The sequence below is a fragment of the Chlorocebus sabaeus genome, chromosome 4 (genome assembly GCF_047675955.1).
Source record: "Chlorocebus sabaeus isolate Y175 chromosome 4, mChlSab1.0.hap1, whole genome shotgun sequence".
NCBI classification, from domain to species: domain Eukaryota; kingdom Metazoa; phylum Chordata; class Mammalia; order Primates; family Cercopithecidae; genus Chlorocebus; species Chlorocebus sabaeus.
This window is the reverse complement of record NC_132907.1, coordinates 86,860,673-86,886,991: the sequence shown is the minus strand read 5'-3', so window position 1 is coordinate 86,886,991 and position 26,319 is coordinate 86,860,673. Positions and strand designations below refer to the sequence as shown.

Genomic DNA, 26,319 nt, shown 5'->3' with positions numbered 1-26,319 from the left:
TCTTTCACACCTTCCTGTTTGCTGCCTAGGTATTTTTAAAAGAGAAATTATTCTTTTTAGCAAGTTTTTGTTTGTTGATGTATTTTGCATTTTGTTGTTATGGTGGTGGTTTACGTATTTTTGCAATAAATTTTCTGTTTGTTTATCTGATTTCTGTGAAGAAATAAAATGTTTTGGAATTGTGGGCATCTTATTTTAGGAGCTTACTTTTACCTAACTCCAAAGCAGGAGTTCTCTTAAAGGCAGGAGACTCCTCTGTATTTCCAGTTTTCATATTTGAACAGTCAACGTGCCAACCCACAGTGCCTGACAACCCCGACTCCCATTCCTGATGCTCCTCAATGCTCCCAACAGAGTAAGTTCCTTGCGAACTTGTGGTGGGAGGTCTTTCACAGTGGGCACACAGCCACTCTGAATCCAAATATGGTCCATCCTGGTTGGCTAGTTTGAGTAATGGGAACCCAGGCAGCACACTGGGTTAGGACTAGGGCAAACAAGGAAGGACTCCACGTAAGCCACTCAGACATATCTCCTATAGAATTGAGAAAGTCATTGTCTTTAAATATAAAAATCTTATCTTGGAATGATAGGTCTTAGGAAAGTCCTTTAGTCTCTGTATCTCAGTCTCCTCATTTTTCCAGTGGGGTAATATAGTTTCACTTCCGTCAAGCCAATCATTCTATACCTAACGATACATATCCTGGACAAAATATAAAACAAAACCACCTGAAGGCACTGGAAAGTGACCCAAAAGAAACAGAGCTACATAGGAGTCAACAACTTAAAGGAGACAAACAGCACCTGGATGACTTTTTGCTTTTTATAGATTTTGGCCTTAGGGGAAACCCCACTCAGTGCCAGTTGGGATGGATAAAATTTTAAAAAGGAAATCCATGTTTTCCCTGGATTATACTACTGGAAGAAAGAGTTCAACATCACTATAGTAGCTAAACATGAGGGAAAACTCTAAAAAGAAGAGATCCACAAAGAGAGAGAACAGCCAATACTGCATATAAACTCCACACCTGAGACTGTTGAAATAAGCGTGATCCAGCCAGCATCCTGAGATGACAGATGACAGGATAAAAGAACAGAATGGAGATTTCAGCTGCTGCCCACTGTGGGAGAGACCAGATTTGGAGTTTGACTCCTACTAAAGTGAAACAAAACAATCAGTATTCTCCAGAGGAATGTGACAGAATGTAAGGTCTCTATAACATGTCATTCATAATGCTTAGTATACAATTCAAAATTAAAAGAAATAAAAGGGGTGCTGCTGGGAGTTGCTTGGAGGTTGGCGGCGCAGGACTGAAGGCTAGCAAACCGAGCGATCATGTCACACAAACAGATTTACTATTCGGACAAATACGACGACGAGGAGTTTGAGTATCGACATGTCATGCTGCCCAAGGACATAGCCAAGCTGGTCCCTAAAACCCATTTGATGTCTGAATCTGAATGGAGGAATCTTGGCGTTCAGCAGAGTCAGGGATGGGTCCATTATATGATCCATGAACCAGAACCTCACATCTTGCTGTTCCGGCGCCCACTACCCAAGAAGCCAAAGAAATGAAGCTGGCAAGCTACTTTTCAGCCTCAAGCTTTACACAGCTGTCCTTACTTCCTAACATCTTTCTGATAATATTATTATGTTGCCTTCTTGTTTCTCACTTTGATATTTAAAAGATGTTCAATACACCATTTGAATGTGCTGGTAACTGCTTTGCTTCTTGAGTAGAGCCACCACCACCATAGCCCAGCCAGATGAGTGCTCTGTGGACCCACAGCCTCAGCTGAGTGTGACCCCAGAAGCCACGATGTGCTCTGTATCCAGAACACACTTGGCAGATGGAGGAAGCATCTGAGTTTGAGACCATGGCTGTTAACAGAGATCATGTAAACTTGCTGTTTTTGTTTTTTTCCTGCCGGGTGTTGTATGTATGGTGACTTGTGGATTTATGTTTCAGTGTACTGGAAACTTTCCATTTTATTCAAGAAATCTGTGCACGTTAAAAGCCTTGATTAAAGAGGAAGTTTTTATAATCTAAAAAAAAAAAAAAGAAAGAAATAAAAGGAAACAAAGAAAAAATGACCATGTTAAAAAAGAGACAATCGGTGGAATCCAATGGGACTATTACACATAATCTATAATCAGCATGCAAGAATTTTAAAGTGGCTGTAACTCTTCACGATATCAAAGACATGGAATCAACCTAAGTGGCCACTGGAGGCCGTGATCCTAAGTGAATTGACATAGAAGCAGATAAACAAATACCAAATATTCTCAGTAATAAGTGGGAGCTAAACATTGGGTATTCATTGACATAAAGGCCCTAGGAGCTACTAGAAGGGGAAAGGAGGAGGACACCTGTTTAAAAACTAACTGTGAGTACTATGCTCAGTACCTGGGTGATGGGATCGGTTGTACCCAAACCTCAGTATCTTGCAATAATCCCACGTAAAAATCCTTTACATGTATGCCCTGAATCTAAAATGAAGTTGAAATTACTTTTTAAAAAAGAAATTATAATCACTCTAAAAATGTAAAGTGGTTTAATTAAGTTTTTAAAAAGGAAGCAAAAGAAAGTATGCTTAGAGTGAACAGTAAGACACAAATTTAGCAGAGAAATAGAAACTATAAGAAGGAACCAGATTAAAATTCTAGAACTGGAATTCTAAATTTACAATGTTAATATATTAATGAGTGAGATTAACAACATATTGGAGATGACAGAAGAATGGTATTGCACATGAGTGGAACCATTAGAAATTATCTAATCTAAACAACAGTGAGAAAAATGATTTGTTAAGACAGCAAAGGGTTAGTAATCTGTATGACAAAAAGTCTAACATATTTGTAATGGAGTCACAGAAAGGGAGTGAGAGAGGATGGAGAAGAAAATACATTTGGAGAAATAATGGCTAAATGTATCCAAAATGTGGGGCGGGTGGGAGTGGGGATAAAAATACAGATTCAAGAAGTTTAGTAAATGCCTGGCCAACTAAATACAAAGAGCATCTCTACCAGACATGTCATGGTCAGGTTGATGCAAACCAAGAGAAAATCTCGAAGATAGCCAGAGAAAATGACATATCGAAGGGAAACAATATGAATGACTGTTGCCACTTCATCAAAATCAATGGAGCCACAATAGAGTGGGATAACATTGTTAAAATGCTAAAAGAAAACAAATGTGTTAGACCACTGCTCTAAGTGAAAATATCCTTCAAGAATTCAGACAAAATGAAGACATTTTCAAATGAACAGTCAAATGAACAGTAACTAACAGCATTGTCCACCAGCAGACATGAACTGTATGAGAAAGTAAAGGAACTCCTTCAGACTGAGTTGAAATGATGGAAAGTTGGATTGGCAGGAAGGAAGAACAAGCTTTGGAAATTGTAAAATGTGTGTATATTTTCTTTTAAAAAAAAAAAACAAAACCTGTTTTATCCTAATTTGAAAAACACATATGGAAGTTTAAGATGGATATAACAACATCATATTGAAGAATTTATAATATTTGCATTGTAATACATGACAAGGATAGTATATAGTGTATGTATACACACACGTACATATATTTCATATATAGTGTATAGTAGAATTGGAATGAACACATACAGTTCCAGGATTCTCATATTATATTAGGTGTACAGTATTCTAAATCAACTTTAATCACTAGAGCAATCACTTGAGTAGTAATGCAAAGAAGTATAGCTGCAAATCTTAATTGAAATGGGGTTAAAAAGAATAACTTACAGAAGGAAAGAGGAAAGTAGAGAAAGAGGAATGGCCGATCATGGTGGCTCACGCCTGTAATCTCAGCACTTTAGGAGGCCAAAGGGGGCAGATCACGAGAGATCGAGACCACCCTGGTCAACCTGGTGAATCCCCATCTCTACTAAAAATACAAAAGAATTTGCTGGGTGTGGTGGCATGTTCCTATAGTCCCAGCTACTCGGGAGGCTGAGGCAGGAGAATCGCTTGAACCTGGGAGGCAGAGCTTGCCATGAGCTGAGATTGTGCCACTGCACTCCAGGCTGGCGACAGAGTAAGACTCAGTCTCAAAAAAAAAAAAAAAAAAAAAAGAAAAAAGAAAAGAAAAGAAAAAGAGGAACATAAAACATATAGGATGAACATAAAACAACTAGTAAAATATTAGCCCTAATTCTAACCATGTGAATAATTATGTTGAATGTGAGTGGACTAAAAACACTGACTAAAAGACTGATATTTTCAAAATAGGTAAAAGGCAAGACCAAGTTATATGTTGTTTGCATGAGATGCACTTTAGGTATAAATACATGGGTTAAAGATAAAAGGCAGCAAAAGATAACCAGGCAAACAGGCACTGTAAGTTTGGAGTGGCTATGTTAACATTATTTAGAGTAGGTTTCAAGACAGATCATTATCAGACATTTTACAATGATATCATGCTGCATTCATCAGAAGAACATAACAGTCGTGAACATGTATGGGCTTAAAATATATACCTGAAAACAACTGTTAAAATTAAAAAGAGTAAGAGATAAATCCTCTTAAAATGAACCAGTGATACTTAGAGAACAAAATAACACCAATCTTGCACAAACCCTTTCAAAAATTAAAAAGGAAAGAACTCTTGTCAACTCATTTTATGAGGCCAGCATAACCTAGATACCAAAATCTAATAAAGATAGTAGAAAGGAAAATGACTGACCCATATTCCAAATGATATTCCAAATTTCTTACTAAAATCTTAGCAAATAAAATCCACCAACATATACAAAGGATAATATATCTTGAACATATTGAGTTTATTCTAAGAATAGTTTAACACATTTACAGAACAAAGGAGAAAATCTATATGAATATTACAATAAATGGGAGGATTACATGGCAAAATGTAATCCCCTTATATGATTAAAATACTCAGTAATTTAAAAGAGAAAGTAGAAATTTCAAACTGATAAAGGGCATGTATGAGAAAAATAAAACTAACATTTTACTCAATGGTCAAATATTAAACACTTTTCCTCCAAAGTCTGGAACAAGGAACTTCTATTTAATATTTACTGCAGAGCATGCAAATAAAGAGAGGCCAGAAAAAAATAAATGGCATAAAACATAGAAAGGAACGAGTAAAACTGCCTTTTTCGTAGATCAATTATGTACATAGAAAATTGTAAAAATTCGATTAAACAACTACTAGAATTGATATGCAAGTGTAGTGAGGTTGAAGAATACAATGTCAATGTACAAAAATCAGTTGTGTTTTATATACTGGTAGGAAAAAATGTAAAATAAAAGTAAAAATCTAGTTTCCTTTACAGTTTTTTCCAAAAATTATAATATCTAATAATGAATTTAAGAAAAGACAAATTAGATCTCTACATTTAAAATTACACATTTAAGACCTATTTAAAAAGACTAAAGTCAACAGAACAATGTACTTTACTCATTAATTGGAAACTGCAAACGTATTAGGATGGAAATTTTCTCAAGATTGTTGTACATAGTGAATCAATCTTAATGTTAAGCTCAACAGTCCATTTGTAGAAATTTATAAACTGATTTTAAAATTTATATTCAAATACAAAGGACTTAGAGTAATCACAGTGATCTTGTAAAAGCAGAACAAAGTTAAAAGTATTTAACTTTGGTTAGCTTTGGTAATCAGGATGCAGTGGTCGCATAAGGATCCACCAATAGATCAATGTCCCATAAACCCACCAAAAGGGCCTCAAATTCAGCAGTCATCAGGAAAATGCAAATTGCAACTAGAATGGATAACACTACCCACATATCAAAATGACTTAATTTAAAAGGATGACAATACCAGTTATTGCCAAGTTATTGGATAACTGAACCTTTTATACATTGATGGTAGGTGTGCAAAATGGTATAGCCATTTGGGGAAAAGGTCTGGTAATTTCTTTCAAAACTGATCACACCTGGTCTGTGACCTAGGAATTCAACTTCTGGGTATGTACCCAAGAGAAATAAAAACGTGACCACATAAGTTTGATTCCAAATAGCAAAAACTAGGAACAGCTGAAGTGTCCAGGAACAGAATAATGGCTATACAAACTATGAAGCAATCATACACTGGAATACAGCTGAGGAGTAAAAAGGAACAAGCAACTGTTACATGCAACATAGATAAGTCACGAAAACATATGCTAAGTGAAAGGAAGCCCAGTGCAAAGTGTACTGTGTGATTTTTGTATATAAGGGTAAGACTTTGGATGAAAAATAGCAGAACAGTGGTTGCCTCTAGGAAAGAAGGAAAGGGAATGACTGGGAATGGGGTGATTTTTCCATAGTGGTAATGTTCCAGATCTTTACAGGGTTTTTTCTTCACTCTGATGGATGCATTTGTCAAAAATTATTAAATGGTACAAAAGACCTAATGTAAAGCATAATTAATAATATTGGATTGGGGAGGTGATTATAGTCCTGAAAGACACAATCCCAAAAACAATGATAATGAATGTTGAAATCCTGAAGGAACAAAACCCCAAAAATATCATTTTGGAAAAAATAAGTTTTAAAGATATTTATTTATATTCCTAAAAGGGAATTTACTTGAGAAAATATAAAAACATGACAGAACATTTCATAGGTTACTTTGCACAATAAAATAGGCAATAATAATGCATATTTTTGCATAAATACCTAGGAATAATAAGGACACTAGTATGACTGTGTAATAGTTTTGAGCAGATGAACTGTATTCATAAAGAAATAGATCAAAAAGAAGAATGTATAGACACATATCACTATGTTTGGAGATTGTGTGCACCCAGCTTTGTAACTGTGGTTCTCTGAAATGCCATGACGAGCAACCCAAGTCTTTTGCTGAAATTGATCAAAAATTGTGGTGGGCCACACCACAGTTGCCCAAAGAGCTGAGATCTTGTGAAATGTTTATTCTCACAAATGCAGGTGTACAAAAAGATCATATCTTCACTTATGGAGAAAGTTTCAACATTTTTATAAATATGTACAATACACAGAAAGTTGACTTTGTGACGATGCACTTTTGTGGACACAAATTTGCAAAAATGCGTGAAATGAATTAGAACTCTCTAAAAGCCTCTACACAATTTAAACCTTCTCCACTGAAAGTGATGCAGAGATGAAATACACAGCATCACAAATTGTAAAAATAATGCTGACAATTTAAAATCATGGAAAAAAGTTTTTTAAAAAGAAAACAACTAAAAATCTAAAAATAATATTTGACTTATGAAAAAGTATATTACAGGGGGCTATGGGCACAGACAGTATATAAGACGTGGCCAAATTTCACCATCGTTAACTATATTTAGAAGTCTTTCATCACAATGAAGAGCTGCTTTTTTTCTTTTAGGACCTGGGTCTCCTCTGAGAATATGTTCACATTCATTTTCTATGTGGCAATTTTGATTTTTTTTAATTCTTCTATGATTTGGTCAATATACACCAAGATGAGCATTCCCTGCCAATTTCTCCCATTGTCTGTGCCATGCCTCTATGTTGTTTTGTGTATGTGGAAACCATTCCACACGCATTCATCCACAGACCACAAATTTAGTGGAAACAATAATGGTGATAGAATAGCAATATCTTGCGTGTCCCTTTACCCTAGCAGGCACAGATTATTTTCAATCCAGTCAGGACCTTCACTGGCTTCTTCAGGCAAATGTGGTTTTAATTCATTAAATGCTCCTGGAATGTCATCAACTGGAAGGAATGCTAATGCAGGCAAATGACACATGTTTAGACTGAAGTTTTCCATAGTTACTGTATTTCGTAGCCAATCTACAAATCGGAATTGTCTCTCAAAGGCAAATAAAGACAATAAAAAGTTAATAGTCCCACCTAACATGATGCAACTAACATGATATAATTACCCTACCTACAACCCAAAATACACTAATCCCTTCCCAGAATTCAGCTTTCAGGATTTCAACATTTAGGATTATGGCATTCAAGTTTGTATCTTTCAGGATGAGTATCCAAACCCATTGGATTGCACACCAGAACTTTGCTAAGAGTAGCATTTAGGTGTTCTTACCACCACCAAAAGAAGGTAACTATGTGAAGCAATGGCTGTGTTGACTTACCCGACAGCAGTCATCATTTCACGATTTGTATGTACGTGGTGAAACATCACCCTGTACTCCTTAAATATATACAGTTTCTTGAAAAGAGTTAATACATGTAATTATAGGCACCATTTTACCTCAAAAATGAATCACAACCAATTTTTCCACTCATTCAATGACGTGCATGCTGAAGTGTGTAGGGGGAAAGTGTCCTGATCTCTGCAAGTTACTTTGAAATACATTAAAAAATAAGATAGATCAAGAGACAGAGAAGAAAGTAAAGGAAAAGATACATGATAAAGCACATATAACAAAAAACACTCATTGTCAACCTCTGAGTGTTCACCATTCAATTCTTGTTAATATGTTGGAACATTTTCAGAATAAAATATTAGGGAGAAATTAACAAAATATTCAATAGTAGTTAAGAAAATAAAATGTGGGTAATAGTAATGAAATGTGGGAATTGCTCGCATGAGTCTTATGAGAATTGAATAAATTAGTACAGGAAAATCAGTCAGAAGTGCCCCTGGCCCACCAGAAGCACTTTTGCCCACTCCCTGTCATCGTCAGGATTCTTAGCACATCAGTGCCCACCGTTATTAGGTCAGGTTGGCAGCCACGGCGGGAAAGGAGAGAGCGGAGAGTGAAACCAGGGCAACTCTGATTCATGAATCGCTGTCCTTAGCACTTCTTCTCTTTAGCCTCCAGCCAACTCTACAAAATAGATGATGTCCCTGTTTTTACCTGGAGGCTCTAAAAGTTATGCAGCTTGATGGCAAATTATGCAACTTGTCTAGTAAAAAGGAGAACTCAAGTTCTTTCCAGGGCTTTCTACTTGCCCTCTTCCATGGATATACTGAAAAGCGTTAGATCATCCCTTCTCACTCTAAGAGAAGTTATCCTAACATAATGGACCAAAAACTATGTTATTACTGAACCCCAATTATGTGGATGTGTTCCTTTTTTTAAAATCATGTAGGGAAAAAGGGCCCAGGGAAATTAAGGGGAAGCAATGCACTGTTGGGTAACTAAGTAATACAAAATTGACTTTTTTTTTTTCTTTTTTTTGAGACTGAGTCTCACTTACTCTGTGGCCCAGGCTGGAGTGCAGTGGTGCAATCTCGGCTATCTGCAGCCTCCACCTTCTGGGTTCAAGCAATTCTCCTGCTTCTGCCTCCTGAGTAACTGGGATTGAAGGTGCTGCCACCATGCCTCACTACTTTCATTTCTGTAATTTTAGTACAGACGGGGTTTTGCCATGTTGGCCAAGCTAGTCTCGAACTCCTGACCTCAAATGATCCACCCGCCTTGGCCTTCCAAAATACTGGGATTATAGGCATGGACCACTGTGCCCAGCGCCTCAAAAAAAATTAAATAAGTAAATAAATAAAAAGATTCCCGTAGGTGTTTGTTTTCCTTTGTCCTCTGGTATATTTGCAATAAATTACCATACTGCTACTGAAAATCTTTCAACTGCAATTATCGAAGAGTAAATTTTCTTAGTTGGCATTCTTTTAAAAGCAACCAAGAAAGTATTTTTCTTGATAACACTAACAGGGGCCGTTTCAACTCCGTGACTATTTTGTGCTGACATCACGTTTTAAAACTTGCGTTCTCATTTAGTAAAAATACATCATTTCATTGTTTTCTTAACACACACCTTGTATTCTAGTAACTGGTAAAGTGAAATTCAGCCAACTTGGTGTATATTTTTCCCTGTATCATGACTGATAGGTAAGATTATGTTTTTCCCTGTATCATGACTGGTGGGTAAGATTATCACTATATTTAGAAAGGGAAAATAATATACTTATTTTATTTATCTCACTTTCCTTTTGTTCTGGCAAACCAATATGATAAATTTGGATTAATCCATGGCAAGCTGATCATGGCATTTAAAGGTTAAGAAAAAACAATTATATTAAATTATTGATGTGGAAATTCAAGACAGGATGGTAATTTTTTAAAACAGTCACTTTCGAGGTCCTAACCACATTAACAGGACTGTCCTTCCCATCAGTTTCCCCCACCCTCATCCATTCTCATCCTCCCGTCTTCCTTTCCAGATCTTCTTAATGCAGGCCTGTGTCTGTACCAAACAATTCTATGTCAATTCCTGAGTTTGGACAAATGTGAGGGAAGGAACTGTGCAGTTAATTCAACCGTAACATTTGCTGCAGGTCTTCATTTTCGAATAGGAGACAAGGTCGTCTAATGAGCCGCTGACAGGAACGTGCTGTGCTCTGCGTCTCAGGGGATGTCTTCAGGCAGCTCACCGGCTGTCTTTAGCTTGCCCAGACAGGCCCATGATAAACTCACGCAAGAGTGGCTGAGAAAGGCCTGCGGTCGGGTGGCAGTGTAAGTGTGTGGACTGCGGCAGGTGAGCCGTGGAGAGTCCTCTTTAATTTGCAGCAAAGGCAAGTGAAGGTCATTTGAATGGAGCTCCTACATGGATCCTATTCTATGTCTGTGTCCATGTTTATATCCATTGCCACATCTCCATCTATCTATCCCTGCAGATCTCTATTTGTAGATGCAGTATCATCTAATTTATCTATCTGTAGAGATAGTATTTATGTCTGTACATAGACACACACATATACAGATAGGCAAAGATAGACAAAGACATAGATACAGATGATATAGATCGTGTAATCCCCTAGCTTATAGGTGAACAGTTTGAGGCTCAGATTTGAAGAGAGTGTCGAGAGTTATAGACCCAGTGACAGGTGGAGTCGGGTCCAAACCCTTTCCTGCCCAGGCCGGAAGCACCTCCTTTCAGCTGCACCATGCCATCATTCACAGGACTAACTTCAACTCATCCCTTGGGACTTAACTCAGGGATCACCTGTTGCAGGGAGTCCCCACTCGCCCTGCTTCCTTCCTGAGGTGGCATCCCTCTTCCCAGTTGATCACTCAGGAATCCTTGTCTAATTGTTGTCCAGCGGCACTAAGCAGTGTGGTGAGTTTGATTATTTATGTGGCATCTTCCCTACTCTGTTGCGTGATGCTTGATGACACGTAGCGTTTTCTTTCACTTCAATTTTATTTTTACTTTAAGTCAAAGCATTGACATCTATTATAAATATGATACATGTACGTAGTAAAAAAAATAAAAATAAAAAATCTTCCTTCTCACAGACTGATCTCCCCCAGAGTTCCACAGCTGATGGGCTCCTGTACCTTTTAAGGAACAGGTGGGATGTATCTTTGCATTCCTTGAATCTTAGGTAGGAGCAGGTGCCTGGAACATGGTAGCGGATTAAAGCCTGCCTGGATTACTTCACAGATGAAGCCCTTCATCTTAAGAATGAAGTTCTATTCAGAATGATAGCAATTAATTTAGAAAAATGATTACTATTTATGTTATGGACAAGTGAGGGAAAGATTTGGAGAAGCAGCAAATAAAAGAGAACATAAATACAGGGTTGTAGAAGAGGATATGGAAACATTGAGAGAATTGGTGGATTAGGGGTTGAGCTGCCAGAAATCTGGGACTGCTGATGTCTCTTCTCCTGCTTTCCCATTAAAATGACAAGGACAGGCCAACAGTCTTATTAAAATTATGTCAATGCTAGCTAATGCAATTAGTCAAGAGAAAGAAAAAAACTGTAAGTATTAGAGAGACAGTATAAATTTATTATTACTACTATTATAATCCCTGTTACTGTTATTGCAAATAATATGTTGATACCAGAAAACCCCAAGAAAAGTAATTAGAAGCAATGTGTAAGAGGCTGATAAGCCTTCCTTATTTCCGTAATATGGTTATAAAAATGTCATAAAAGAAAGGATTCTATCAGAAATATTTTTAAAATGCAATGTTTTGGAAAAAATTAACGAGAAAAATAGAAAACATGTACAAGAAAACTAAAATTCTTTCCTGAAACACATTTAAAAATCCACATAAATAGGGAGTGTGGACATACCATGTTATTGAGTAGAAATAGTACATATTACAACAAGACCAATCTTTGCCAGACATATTTATAATGGTAAAAATACTAATCAACAGCCCACTGGGGCTTTTTTGGTGATTGGATAAAATAATGCTGTATTTTATTTCTAAAAGTAAACCAGAAATGGTATCTGAAAACATGCACCATCAATTACGGGTTAGATAGATCAATGGACTGTTCCCATTGACGGCAAGCTTTTTCTGTAAAGGCCTAGACAGTACTTACATTTTCGGCTTCATGGGTCAAACTGCTCATCTCTGTTGTTTTAGCACAAATGCAGCCAGAGACGATATGTAAATGAGCATGGCTCTGTTCCAATGAAACTTTATTTATGTACACTGAAATTTGAAATTTATGTAATTTTCATGTGTCACGAAACATTATGTTGCTTGGGAATTTTATTTTAATCATTTAAAAATGTAAAAATCATTCTTAGCTCTTGGGCTGTACAAAAACAAGCTGCAGGGCTGATTTGGCCTGTAGTTTGTAGTTTGCCAGTCCCTGGAATAGATAAAAGAGCAAAGAAACATAATACAACATGTAAGTAAGGAAGATATTGCAAAGGAGGAAAATAAAAGTTATCCAATAAACAGGTGTTAGGAGTTGACTCCATCATTGATGGAAAAAATTATGTTAAACCTTCACTGTCCAACAGCTAAAATGAATTCCAAATAAAAAGTTAAGTGTAAAAAAATTAAGTGATTAAAATTAAGAGTGAAATGCAGCAGGTAAAACTAACCAATGTGCAAGGCACTGTAATGGTTCTTAATAGCCACTTGATAATTACACAATAACCTTGACCATTACAAAAATTAATAGCATTAAAATGCCTTATTCACCCCAATTTATTTTCTAAAAGGTTTGCTACTGTCTAATTTTTTTAAGACTTTAGTAAAAGGCTGGGAAAAACAGATAAAAACCATACACTGTAACCAACAAAAAAAATGATTCCAGTTTTGTTTTTACAAAATATATAGACAAAGTAAAAAAAGACTGGAAAGAAATAAACAATGTCCACTGGCAAAAGAAAGAAAAGAAAAGAAAAGAAAAAGAAAAGAAAAGAGAAGAAAAGAGAAGAGAAGAGAAGAGAAGAGAAGAGAAGAGAAGAGAAGGGAAGGGAAGGGAAGGGAAGGGAAGGGAAGGGAAGGGAAGGGAAGGGAAAGGAAGGGAAGAAAGAAAGAAAAAGAGAGAGAGAGACAGAGAGAGAGGGAGGGAGAGAGAGAAAGAGAGAGAGAGAGAAAGAAAGAAAGAAAGAAAGAAAGAAAGAAAGAAAGAAAGAAAGAAAGAAAGGAAAAGAAAAGAAAGAAAGAAAGAAAGAAAGAAAGAAAGAAAGAAAGAAAGAAAGAAAGAAAGAAAGAAAGAAAGAAAGAAAGACAGAAAGACGTACTGGCGAATATCTAATTTTGTAGTGAGGAAGACATTTCTAAGTCTAAAAGGGACTCTCTCTGGGCCCTAAATTCTGCCCCTGTTTTCCTGAGTGTTCCTCCTGTTTGTCCACCAAAGTTCAAACATCTGTGAAGGGTTTCCCTCTTGCTCCTCCAGGGGACAGAAATGGGCTGTTGGGGGTAACCAATGATGCAGCACTCGGGAGCTCACAGCACTTTTCATTATTTGTGCATCCAGAGGAAACACTACTAAATCCCCTTTTTCCTCTCCCAGATACATTAAAGCCATCCAATGAAGTAAAGCCTGGGTTATGCAACCTTAAATGGGTCCTTTCACAGCTGATTCCAAAAGGCCTCTTGGTCATGAACTGCTTCATCCTTACCTATCTATTTAGGTCTTAGCCACAAGTGGCTCACAACTGTATGGCCAACACTAGTACATCTGGCTGCTGGAGAAACCCAAATCCCATGGCCAAGCAAGTATTTAGACTCCACCTGCTAAAACCAAAATCAAAGCCGACAGGAGCTATTGGAAATAACATAAAATGAAATGAATTTCTTGGGGAGTCACTGCGCTTCAACTAAGTGCAAAGGACGAAAAGGAGTAATAATGTGAAGAGAGGTGTAAGAAAGCTAAATTTGGAACACTTGCCAAAGACCATAGAATATAGGGATTATTAATTGATGTTGTAAATCTTTTTGTTTTGCCATCTAATTTCATTTACTCAGATAATGATAGAAGCTTTTCTTGACAGATGTAACAGAGAACAGAATAAATTGGAGACATACTGCTGCAAAATTAGATTACATTTAAATGTTGGCTATTCTTTTTAAAATTCTGTTTTTAAAAATAGTTTTATAACCATGTAAGTCATTCTAGGATCCTTATGTTCTCTTTATCCAAAGCCATATTTAAATATCAAGACTTTTGTGCTTGTTTGGATTTAGGGGAAAAAATAAGTGGTTCACTTGTGACCATGTTAAAAAAAAAGAAAAAAAAGCAAGATTTTTCTCTCTGTAGATAATTTAATAGTTTAAGTGTGTTGCCTGGTTTTTTGTCATCAGAAAAGGTGAAATATTACACAAAATTATTTGACAAGACCATACTATAGTTTCATAATAATACCAAAAGTAATGAACATTATGGTGTGGACAAAGTCAGCCCATAGGAGTCCGCAATGTAAATGTGGTTATGTTTAATATAGAGAGAAAAGGGTCCAGTATGTTTTTGCTTCTAGGCATTCAAAAAGTTTGGTATTAATTTATCTTAACCATTAATGTAGTCAAGACTCATTATTTATTTCTGTAATTGGTTTTTAAAATATTTTAACATTAGAAAAATAAATAATATTCAAATGGAAAAGGTGGTTATTTTTCAAATCTGTGGTCCTTTTATATTTTAAAGGTAATTCAGTTTTATCATGATTTCATACACATCTTCAAAATTATAGTAGGCAAATTTTGGAATGATTTTGTTTTTAGCTTTTGAAATTGCTCATGTGATTACTGGTGACATTATTTAATTAGAATAGTTTATGGATTTATACTTAATTCAATTGATCACCATCTAAAGCGTGCAATTTACATTTTTTAAGGGAAAGTAAAATATTTATGAGTTGATATACCTATGTCAGAAAACTCAGAGACAGAACCTTTTTTTCTTTTTTTTTTTTTTTGGGCTTTTTATGCATTGAAACTTGTTTATAATTTACTACTCCTAAGATGATACTCTTGCAATTTTTGTATAACACCACCCTTTCAGTATAGATTCTATCAGAAAGTTTAAGAAAGTAATGATCACATTTATGATTCTGCACATGAACAGGACAGTGATGGGAACTTGCGGTCAGGACACTTAAGCTGGAACCTCCCATCCACAGGCTACTTATCATGAATGAGTCCTCTGAGGCCTTTTATTTTAATTTGATCATTTCCAAACTAGGTCTAATATTTAATGTCTGTTATCTGTCTACCTCAAAGTACTAAAAAGACTCATTTTGATCATGTTGATGGTTATACAACAACTGTGTAAGTCTTCATCCTTCCTATAATACTCTCTCCAGGGCTAGAGAATTAGAAGGAAAAGGTGGGGCACCAGGTCTCAGCCGTGAACCCTCAAACCAGGAGAGCCAGATGTGCCAGCCCTGGGGAAAACCCAGGAGGGCAGTCCATGCATAGAAGCAAACACACCTGGATTAGAAGTCATTGGATGTTACGCCTCTTAGTGTTTGCCAAGGACTGGTGAAAATGGTATCTCATTTTAATTTCTTTGCATTTTCCTGGCTGCTAGTGAGACTGGGTTTCTGTTTATACGTTTACTGGCCATTTGGATTTTCTTGTCTTTGAAGTAACTTTTTCAGTCTTCTTATCCATAACATTGTTTTCCTTTTCAATTTGTAGAAGTTACATATTTAATAGGAATGTTTCACTTTTATTTTTAATATGTGTCACAAGTATATTTATCCAAGCCTGCCATTTGGCTTCTGCCTTTGTTTACAGTGGCATTTGCTACTCAATTTAAACATGTGGTATGCACACATGGCTCTTTCCTCTTATTGCCTTTAGGTTTCAGTCTTGTTTAGAAAAATATCTCCCATTGCCAATATTACAAAGAGGGTCTCCTAAATAATTATTAATATACTTTTGCTTTTTCATTCAAATATAATTCATCTGGAATTCATTTTTAAATACTATGAAAACAGACTCTAGAAATGTTTTCTTTCAGATGGAAGCTGATATCGTTGGATGAATAAAAAAATAAGATTCTATAGTAAAAAATTGTTATTAATAATGATTGGTGAACTAAATGAGGAATAGATTCAAATAGAATGTTTCTGCACCTATAGGAAAATAAAATATAATTCAACTGAAAGAAAATGAAATCTGGAGAAATGGCAATGGAGACTCCCAGTGGGAAGACGTAATGCCCAGCGGTGCCCATCCTTTCCTATCTAATGCACCGACGTCAATTCCAGTCCAGTGTTCATCTTTCCTGGAACTGTAAAAAAAAATGGTAAAATTTACAAAAACAAAATTCTCGAGAACATACAAGAAAACTATAAGTAAAGTAGTAAGGAAGACCTTGCTTCTGTGTAATGATAACATACTGTGAAATCAAGGTTGGTATTGATGCCAAAACAATCATCAGTTAACTGTTATCCTGTTATCCTGTCAATAAACATAAACAGAGGAAAATTCCAAAGGAGAGAAGTTTTGGAATGAATTAAATTTGAGCAAAAACTGGGCTTCATCTTGTACCAGGCAATGGAGAGTATCCTTCTTTAACTGTGTAGAACATTAAATGCGTCCCCCCATCCGGCCCACTACATCACCTCTATTAAATAGTAACAAAGTACAACTTATTTCCTTTAGAAGGCGAAACTTAAGGAAAAAGAGAATTCCTCCTGGGATTGTGTGATTTACCATGTTATATGTGATAGTATGCATAGCTTGAGGTTTTATGTTACTCACATTCTATAGGTAGATATTTTTGGCACCAAGCCTTTTGTATCTGGGAGATAAAATGCAGATGGGTTTGGGGACCAATAGCAGAAGGGAGAGCTGTGAAAGCAGCTGCCCAGCGCCCTCTGGGGGATGAGCACGAATCGAGGAAAACCTTGAAGGAGTGAAGTTTTAGAATGAAGTAAATTTGAACAAAAATTCTGGGCTTCATCTGGGACTAGGCGGTGGAGAAAATCCTACTTTAATTATATAGAGCACCAAACACACCCACACACAACCCACGCACAAAAGTACCTCTATATTACTTCAGTGTAAAATGTGAAACTAGCTCATGAACAGGACACGTGACAAGAAAGTGAATTTGTCTTGCAAGAGTTTTAATTAAAGAGGTTGTTGGCTTGATCCTGGCCAAGGCCGTTCGCATGCAAACAGAAAAGGCATGGACTCGGGTCTTCCTCTGCCAACCCCATGAGCATATTCACTTCTCTCCTCCTGTAATGTCACACAGGACTTTGTCACCAACAGGGATGGAGCATAGGAGAAAGAAGGAAAGGATAGGATGAAAAAAGAAAAAAAAAATAGCCAAAATCTGCTAAAACTCACTCAAAAAGAGGAGACTGGAACTTTCCTTGTTATAGAATACTAACCCAAACAGATCCATATCCATTCAAAAATATCCATTCGACATAGATTAGCTAAATGCCCCCAGGCGCTTTTTCAAGAAGTTGGGGAAAGCTATACACACATATGACAAAAACTCTGTTCTCATGACACATTCTAATTGGGGGAAGATGAGACAATAGGCAAACATGAAAAATATAACATGGCAGAGTGTGTTAATTGTATAGGAAGAAAAGTAAAGCAGGAAATACTATACAGAGCTGGAGAGGAGATGCAAAAGTGTCATTTGAGCCGAGAACTGAAGGATGCAGATATTTGGGTTAAGAGAACTCTAGGTACGAAGCACAAGAAAACCAGTGTGCAGTACAAGAAAAAGCAAGCCAGCCTTGAGATTGGAGAGGTGGACATGAGCGGACCACAAATAGCTTGGGAGGCAGTGTTAAGGGCACTGACTTTTGCTCTGTGTTGATTTGAGAAGGATTATGAGAAAATCCTGGGGGCATTTAGCTAATCTATGTTGAATGGATATTTTTGAATGGATATGTATCTGTTTGGGTCAGTATTCCATAACAAGGAAAGTTCCAGTCTCTTCTTTTTGAGTGAGTTTTAGCAGATTTTGGCTATTGTTTTTCCCTTTTTCATCCTATCCTTTCCTTTTTTCTCCTACACTCCATCCCTGTTGGTAACAAAGTCCTGTGTGACATTACAGGAGGAGAGAAGTGAATATGCTCATGGGGTTGGCAGAGGAAGACCCCAGAGTCCATGCCTTTTCTGTTTGCATGCAAATGACCTTGGCCAGGATCAACAAGATCTGACTTTCATCCAATCTGGCACTGGTTACAGTGCTGGGAAGAAACAGGTGGAGACAAGGACAGGGCGTCAAAGGCAGTTTAGAGGCAACTGCAAATCCAGACGAGAGGTGATGGTTGCTTGGACCTGGGCATTAGTGATAGAAGTGGTAAGAGGTATTCAGTATATGAGCCACAAACATTGAAATATCTAAATACTCCAACCAGTCAGATGTGGAGAATGAGAGAGAGCCAGAGGCAGCTCGTAGGACCCGAAGGTTTGGGGGATGTTGGGCAGATGAGTACCAGGTCAACCTTTGAAAGTAAAGGAAGCTGAGAAGCTCAAATACCATTCGAGAGAAAACCCCAGATGCTTTCTAGTTTTTGAAACAACAAACAGTCTTTTGCTGAAATGTCCCTGTTTGTAAGTAGCCAAGAACTCTTGTGTGGCCCTCTCTACAGCACCTTCCTTGCACACTGCAGTCTGTAATTAATTATTGACTTAATTAATGAGTCTATGCGTTTGTTGTTATTGGCCCCAACCAATACATAAATCTTGATGAGAGCAGGGGACTTGTCTGTCTTGTCCTCAATAAAATGTTTGATGAACAAATGACCAAATAAATAAAACTTCACCAGGTGGGTGGGCTTTTCTATATTTGGGAAACATTCATCCAAAAGAAAGGATATAAAATTATGAAAGAAAAATATCCAAAGCTCTTATATAAAGAGCTGGCCCCGTTAGCCTCTTAGACTAACATCATGAACCTTATTTCATAGCAGGAAGAAAGATTTTGTCTAAGGAAGAACGGAGCCTCAAGGCCAGCTTCAAAGGACAGAGTCCAGAGCCTGCTTTTAAATGCTATCTGTACGTGCTTCTCTAAGCCAATTATTTGACATATTGGTATATCATTCTAAATTGGTTTGCCTTCCCTTCCTCTTTTAATCTGTTTTATTTGTCCTCCGAGGCAAAGTGGTTTACAAAGGGATAGTGGTTTTGTTCATTATCTATTTATAATTATTCCCTTATAATGACCACATTGCAACAGGTACCCAAACACCTGATCACACCCCAGTGCAAGTTCTTTGAAATAAAGCAGGAATAAATTTAAAAACAACAGTGTTATTATTAAAGAGTGAGTCAGTACTAGCTTCGCTTTTCTCAGAATTAAATAGCACATTCCTTATTGGCCATTGCTAATTTGGGGGCATTTATTTTAATACTTATATACTGTATTAATATTGTAATGAGTCATTACCTGTAAACCTTTGTGTTAATTTTTAAGCCTTCAAAATGTTTTGGAGCATTTAAATCTATTTCTTCCAAATATACATGAAATATATTAGTTCCTGGCTTTATTTTTAAAAACATAGCATGAACCTTCAAGGAACAACCATCCTGTTATTTTCTTTTATCTCAGATATCTTCTTGTTGGAGAGAGAAATTCCTCTCTAATGTTCAAAACTTAGGAGTGTTTGACATCTCCTAAGCTCTGGTGTCTCTACATTACAAGTGACTTAATTTTTAAATATAATCATCTCTTGCTATCCAAAGGAAATTGGTTACCAGACCCCTCACCTCACAGGTACCAAAATCTGTGATGCTCAAGTCCCTGATATAAAATGGTGTAATTTTTGCATACAGCCTGTGCCCATCCTCCTGGATACATTAAGTCATCTCTAGGCTGCTTATAATATCGAATACAATGTAAATGCCATGTAAGTAGTTGGCATACTGTATTGTTTAGGGAACTATGACAAGAAGAAGTCTGTACATGTTCAGTACAGACTCAAGATACATCTTTTAAAACATATTTTTGATCTGCAGTTGGTTGAATCCACAGATATGGAACCCATGAATTCAGAGGGCTGACTGTAGTAGCAAATTATATAGACGTATGAGAACTTTTATATGGTGATGCTTGTTTAAAATAATCTTTTCTTAGCTTCCTCCGAGTCTAGCGACACTCTTTCCAGAGGCCTTCTGCAGCAAGATATCTCTGCAGGAACCCAACCCTGCTTAGGAAGTCCCCTCCCACGCAGGGGTGGGGCAGGGTGGTGGACAACACCCTACCCTGTGTCTACCAGCACTGGCTGACTTGAAAGCCCCCCTTTAGCTTCCCCATATGGGGAAATGTTTTTATATATTGTTAAAAGAAAAACTTTAGACAGAATAAATTTAACAGAGTTTATCTGAGCATCAAAGGATTCATGAATCAGGCAGCATGCAGAACCAGAAGAGGTTAAGAGTATCACTCCAGCAGTGTGGATTGTGAGTCTTTTATAGGCTGAACTCACAACTAAGACAAAGAAGATACAAAATTACAGCTGGATAGGAGGAGTGAGTTCTAGTGTTCTGCAACACTGTAGGTTGACTAGAGTTAACAATAATACATACTTTCAAATAACTAGAAGGAATGTATTGGATGTTCCTAACACAAAGAAATGATCAATGTTTGAGCTGATTGATATGCTGATTACCCTTATCTTATCACTATACATGATATGTATCAAAACATCACTATATGCCCCACAAACCTATACAATTATTATGTTGATTTAAAATGTTTTTAATTGAAAAGAAAGAAAATGCATATAATTGGTTACAGTGAAGATCCTAGATAGGAGTTAGCTGGTGGTTTCAGATTGGTCAAGTCCCCAGCTTGGTTTTGCTGTTTACAATTGGCTACAGTTTCCTTACCAGGAACTAAAAACCCTGGAGCCATTCTTGCCTAATGGCTTCTTAGTTAAAAGCTTTTAAACTATGTGTGTATGTCCGTGTGTGCATTTAGAAAATTCTCAGGAGGTATTATTTAAATTCTCAGTAGGTGGTATTTAAATTCTCAGCACGTATTATTTAAATCCTCAGTAGATGCTATTTTGCACTTATATTTTCCTTTCCTTACTGAGGAAATTTATTTATTTTCTGTCTCTTCCAGTCTTCCATAGTGGGTAAGCTGTATATCATAGTTCCTCTTGCAGGTACAAAACAATTTTTTAATGTTCATTTCTCAAATGGATAACTAGACACACAAAATGGTAACAGCCTTGTCAATGGATGCATTTTGATGATAACCAAATGCCAGATCCAAAAACTTCCCCTCACCAGTTAGTCCACCTTTAGGGTATCAGAACCCAAGGCAACACAGAACTCTAGATCCATGAGAATAAATGTCTCCACTGTTTCCTCACTAACAATACAGTTGTTGTTTACAATGGAGTGATCCAATTACTTGAGTGATTAGTGTGTCAAAGGAGTTGTCTTCTAGTGAGTTGAGGAAATGTGAACAACAATGAAATACCTAAAATGACAACAAAATTTCTAAAAATTAAGTGTGTAATTCCCTCACCTGAGGCAAGTGAGTGGGTGGCTGAGCTGGGAGCTCTGGAGTCAGGCTGTGCAGTTCTCTGGAGATCCCCGGGGAGGTCACCTCACACCTTTATCCTCATATCTTCATCTTTAAGATGGGAGTTAAACCTGTTAAATGAATGAATAAATATGCAGCACTGGAAACAGTGCCTGGCTCACAGTAAAAGCTGCATCTACCTCACCTATGTTGTTGCTGTTGCTACTATTGTTATTGCAATTATTTTATTATTGTTATTAACTAGTACTCATGGAATTAGATGCCACAGACAATGTAATCTGAAGGTTGGGGCCTATACTGAATCCGTAAATTAGAGTAGTCATTATTTTTAAAAATTTCGTCTTCATTTCATTGCAAACAGGAATTAAGAAGGGCTACATACAAACGATACAGCCAAGTTAAACATATTTCTACAAGTATGAAAGGGAGTCCAGGAAAACTAGTGAATGAGGAAGTACAGCTCCATGAGCTACTTTTTGAGCTCCTGTAAGAACCCAAAAGATTTGTCTCCAGTTGCAGGTATCCAGGGAGCAAAATCCAGAAATTTCTGTTTATCTTGGTCCTTCTTTTTTTTTTTTTTTTTTTTTTTGCTGTCTGAAGGGCAAGGAAACAATATTAGGCTTTTACTTGCTCTCTCTTTGCTCTGCCAGCTGCTATTTCTGGCTTTTGCCTGAAGGCAGGAGAGGGAACAGCAGCAGGGCCAGGGTGAGGCCAGGGCTGCGGTTTGGGCTGGATTCAAAGCAAACGTTCTAGTCAGTGCAGGCAGAAGCTGCACAGAGACCTCTTTGAGAAGTTGGGCACTCAGGCTATGCCCAGCTGGGCCCAGAGGCCCCCTCTCCAGGGAGCAGGAGGTTGAGCTGCAGTGAATGCTTCTAGACCCCTGCTGCTTCCGGGGCTTAACCCTGCCATTCATGATGCTTCCCTTAGGAGCAGTAGAATAGGCAGGGTAAAGAATAAGCACTGGGTGCAGTGGCTTATGCCTGTAATCCCAGAACCTTGGGAGGCCAAGGTGGGTGGATCGTTTAAGCCCAGGAGTGCAGGATGAGCCTGGGCAACTTGACAAAAGCCCACCTGTATAAAAACACTTTAAAACTTAGCAGGGCATAATAGCCTGTGCCTATAGTCCTAGCTACTCAGGAGGCTGAGGTGGGAGGATGACTTGAGCCTGGGATGTTGAGGCTGCAGTGAGCCATGATTGCATGATGGCACCACTGTCCTCCAGCCTGGGTGGCAGACTGAGACCCTGCCTCAAAAACAAACACACAAAAAGCAGTAGTAGCATAGAGCTGGAATAGATGTTCATTCATTCATTCATACATTCATACATTCATTCTCACCCATTCACCCCATGATAATTCATGGAACACCTTCTGTGTACCTTGCCCTGTGCTTGGGAGTGGAAAAATCCTTGCAATGTCTTAGTGGCAAATTCTGTTGAAGGAGCTTTCCTCTCCAGTCAGCAGTCCAGCCCCCAGCCAAGCCGTGGAACATGCCCAGCACAATGTATACGTAGATCAACCACCACATGGAACACATACATGTACACAATTATTAGTGGCCCACTGAAAAACAAGATACACGTGGTGTGGTAGAGCGCATGAGAGGGGCCACCTTTTGCAGCTTGGGCTGGACTGGGAGCTAGAAAACTTTTGTCTTTCAGTGCCTCCTGTACTAAGTCCTGCAGTCAGGGAAAGGTGGGAGCGGGAGCAAGAAGGAGGGCAAAGCCTCGAGGCCAGACTCATGGGTAACCTCACCTCAGAAGCAAGGTGGCTGCAGGGTAGGGGTGAGCCTAAATATGGACTTCTAGAGAAAGCCTGAGTCCCAGCGTCAAGGACATACTATACTATTTTAAGAAGTTCACACTGTACTTGACCTTGTAGGTTCTTAAAGTATGGCTCATGGGCTACCAGTAACATAATCCCCTTGGAGGTTAATTGCAATGCATATTCTTGTACTATATCTCAAACTTATCAGCATTTTCTGCGGGGAGTTCTGGAATGTTGTATTTTAAACACACATCCTTGGTCTTCATTATGCATAGGGTAGTTGGAGGGCCTGACCTGAAGGCAGTGGAGAATTGCTGGAGAATTCGAGGCAGAGGACTGCTAGTTGTGGGTGCTGGGGGTTTGGACACATGATAGGATTGTGCTTCCCAGCCCCATTGCACTAAGGTGACTTGATTTCCAGTGAAACGTGAGCAACAGTGATGTGTGACACCTCCCGAAGGAGCCACTGCATCATCATCTCTCCTCTGACAGTGATTGTGGACACCTGCATTGAGATGAAGACCATGTCAGCCTGGATCTCCAAGGTGCCTTTGTTGAGCAGCGCTCTCCCTACCCTCTGCTGGAATCCATGGTGGACTTCAAAGTTGAAGGAGACATGGACATTTTTTGTGTGAAGATGCTGAGATCTGGGAGCTGCTCATTGCCACAGCATTGCCCACCTGTCCTGACTGAGGCAGGTGGTCTTATGCTCATTTGCTGCATTTTGGTGACTTCTGGCAGATGGATTTGTGTAGGGACAGCCAAGGGGCAGGTAGATTTCTGCAGAGACAGCCTCCAGGGATAGACGGATTTGTACATGGACAACCTAGAGGCAGATGGATTTGTACAGGGACAGCCCAGGGACAGCTGGATTTGTGCAGGGTTAGTGCAGGGGCAGATTCATTTGTACAGCGACAGCCCAAGGGCAGATAGATTTGAGTAGGGACAACCCAGGGGCAATAAGAGGTTTTTTTTTTTTTTGTGAGAATCCAAAGTTGATTGATTAACAAGAGTAGGAGAAGCAGGAAAGAAGGGAAGACACAGATTCAAGAGATATTTTGTGAACAAAACTGTGAGAGCTTACTGATTGTTGATGAGTGGTGTGGAAGGAATGGGGTCTGGGTGGAGACACAGATTTGGGGGACATTACACTATGGGGGATTGTATCAACCATGGGGGCCAACACGGTCACTTAGATGAAATCTTGTGAGAATAAAGGCGCAATCCTAGAGGGTTTCAAGGTGTGTGGAGCTAGAGGAGCAGAAGAGTCACAAGGAATCGTCAGTGAAGGAAGATCTCAAAGTGCAGTATGGAAAGAGATCGCCAAATAGGAGGGAGGAATTAGAAATGTCAAAAGTCTCCAAGAAACACAGGAACAATGTATATAAAGGCTTAAAACTGCTCCTGGGATTTGGCAATTGGAAGGCTGTCATTGACTTCATCGTGCATGTAAAGGAATCCTGGTGGACAGTGAGTTAAAGGGTGGAAAGGGAAGAAGGAGCATAGACCACATCATCAGCAGGCGGGCAACACAAGGAGCACATAGGCCATTTGTTAAAAGCAGGTTCCTGTGCTTGGTCCTGGGATGCTGACTTACTGGGTTTTTGTGGGATGGACTTCAGGGTTCTGCAAAGCTTCCCTGAGGAAATACGGTGCACACTTGAAATTGGAACTGACTTCTCTTTCAAGAAACTTGATAGAGATGAAGAGGGAAGGCATGGAGTGGAATCTGGAGAAATGCAAGCATCCCCTTCAGTGGCCGAATCAATGGGAGGGAGGGTAGGGATGGAGCTGTAGTGAGGCTCCAGAGGGAGTTTCTGCAGAGGGTGTTGGGTCAAGGTGGGGAGGTTGTCCTTGAACAGGAGGGCACAGTGGACTGGAGAAACTGGTATGGACATGGCTACAAATGTAATTGGAGCCATTGGCAAAACCTTCAGGGTCTAAAGGATGGCCTCAGTCTTCTAGAAGTAGAAAGCACAACTGTCTCAAGGCACAAAGGCAAGGGCTGAGACAGGGGAGACTGGAGAGGGTCTGAGATGGTCTCAGAGGGAGACAGAAGTGAGAGCAAGGGTGTGCTTAGTGACTTGCTGGTGGTGCTGAAAGCATGCTGAGATTGGAGACCATGAGGATGGAGTGGCTTAGTCTTAACATCCATGGGGAATCCTCTGGAATTGTGCTCTGAGCAGAATGGATAAAACAATGGCATCCCTCAGTGATTCATGACTGGGTGGGCACAGTGCAGGTGGTCACCAGGGGTCTGGTGGGATGTAAATTCAGACCATGTGTGATGATTTCCCATCAAATAGGTTGATAGATTAGCAGAAAATGGCAGGGCCTGGAGAGCTAGGTCACTGTGAAGTTTAGAGTGCAGCCAGGCCATAGGAGGTTGGAAAGGAAGAATGGATAATAAGGAATTGGAGATTTCTGAGAATAAGTTCACGTAATCAGAAAGTTCAGAATTACGGCCTTGGCAATTGGGATAAAGGCCACTGGTATTACAATTTTTCAAGAATTTTTGGGTGGATTATATTCATGAATTTTGAAATCCTTTAAAATCTCTTAGAAGTTGGTACTATAGAGTCCTCTAGACCAGTCTCAAAGCCTTCAGTGAACAGTGTTGGAATTGGAATTCGGGACGACTGACTCAGCCCCACCTTTCCCAGGGTGAAGGACGGAGCCACGTGGTCAAAGCTTTTGCCCAAGACCCAACGCCAGAGCCCCTCATTGTCCCTCACCTCCTGATCCAGGTTGTTTTTCTTTTGACAGTAGTTTTTGAGGCCAATGTAATATTAAGTTATTAATAGCTCAATTTTAAACAAACACCATCATGAATTAAAAAGAAAAAAAAACTGTAGAGGAAATTCAGAAATAGCCAATGCCATTACGCTTGC

The 26,319-nt window shown here is 38.5% G+C and overlaps 2 protein-coding genes across 2 annotated transcripts in view; both read left to right on the top strand.

Annotated features, from left to right (window-relative positions):
• ADCY2 (adenylate cyclase 2) overlaps window positions 1–26,319 on the top strand; it is a 426,522-nt gene that overhangs the window by 179,365 nt on the left and 220,838 nt on the right. The gene's annotated exons all lie outside the window — the stretch shown is intronic.
• LOC103214979 (cyclin-dependent kinases regulatory subunit 1) lies at window positions 1,299–2,022 on the top strand. Its single transcript, XM_007961180.3, has one exon. It carries the CDS (start codon window positions 1,334–1,336, stop codon window positions 1,571–1,573), a length of 240 nt encoding a protein of 79 aa, XP_007959371.1. The 5' UTR covers window positions 1,299–1,333; the 3' UTR covers window positions 1,574–2,022.

Excerpts from the sequence above, each read along its gene's own strand:
- LOC103214979 (XM_007961180.3), top strand. The coding sequence starts at position 1,334 with ATGTCACACAAACAGATTTACTATTCGGACAAATACGACGACGAGGAG.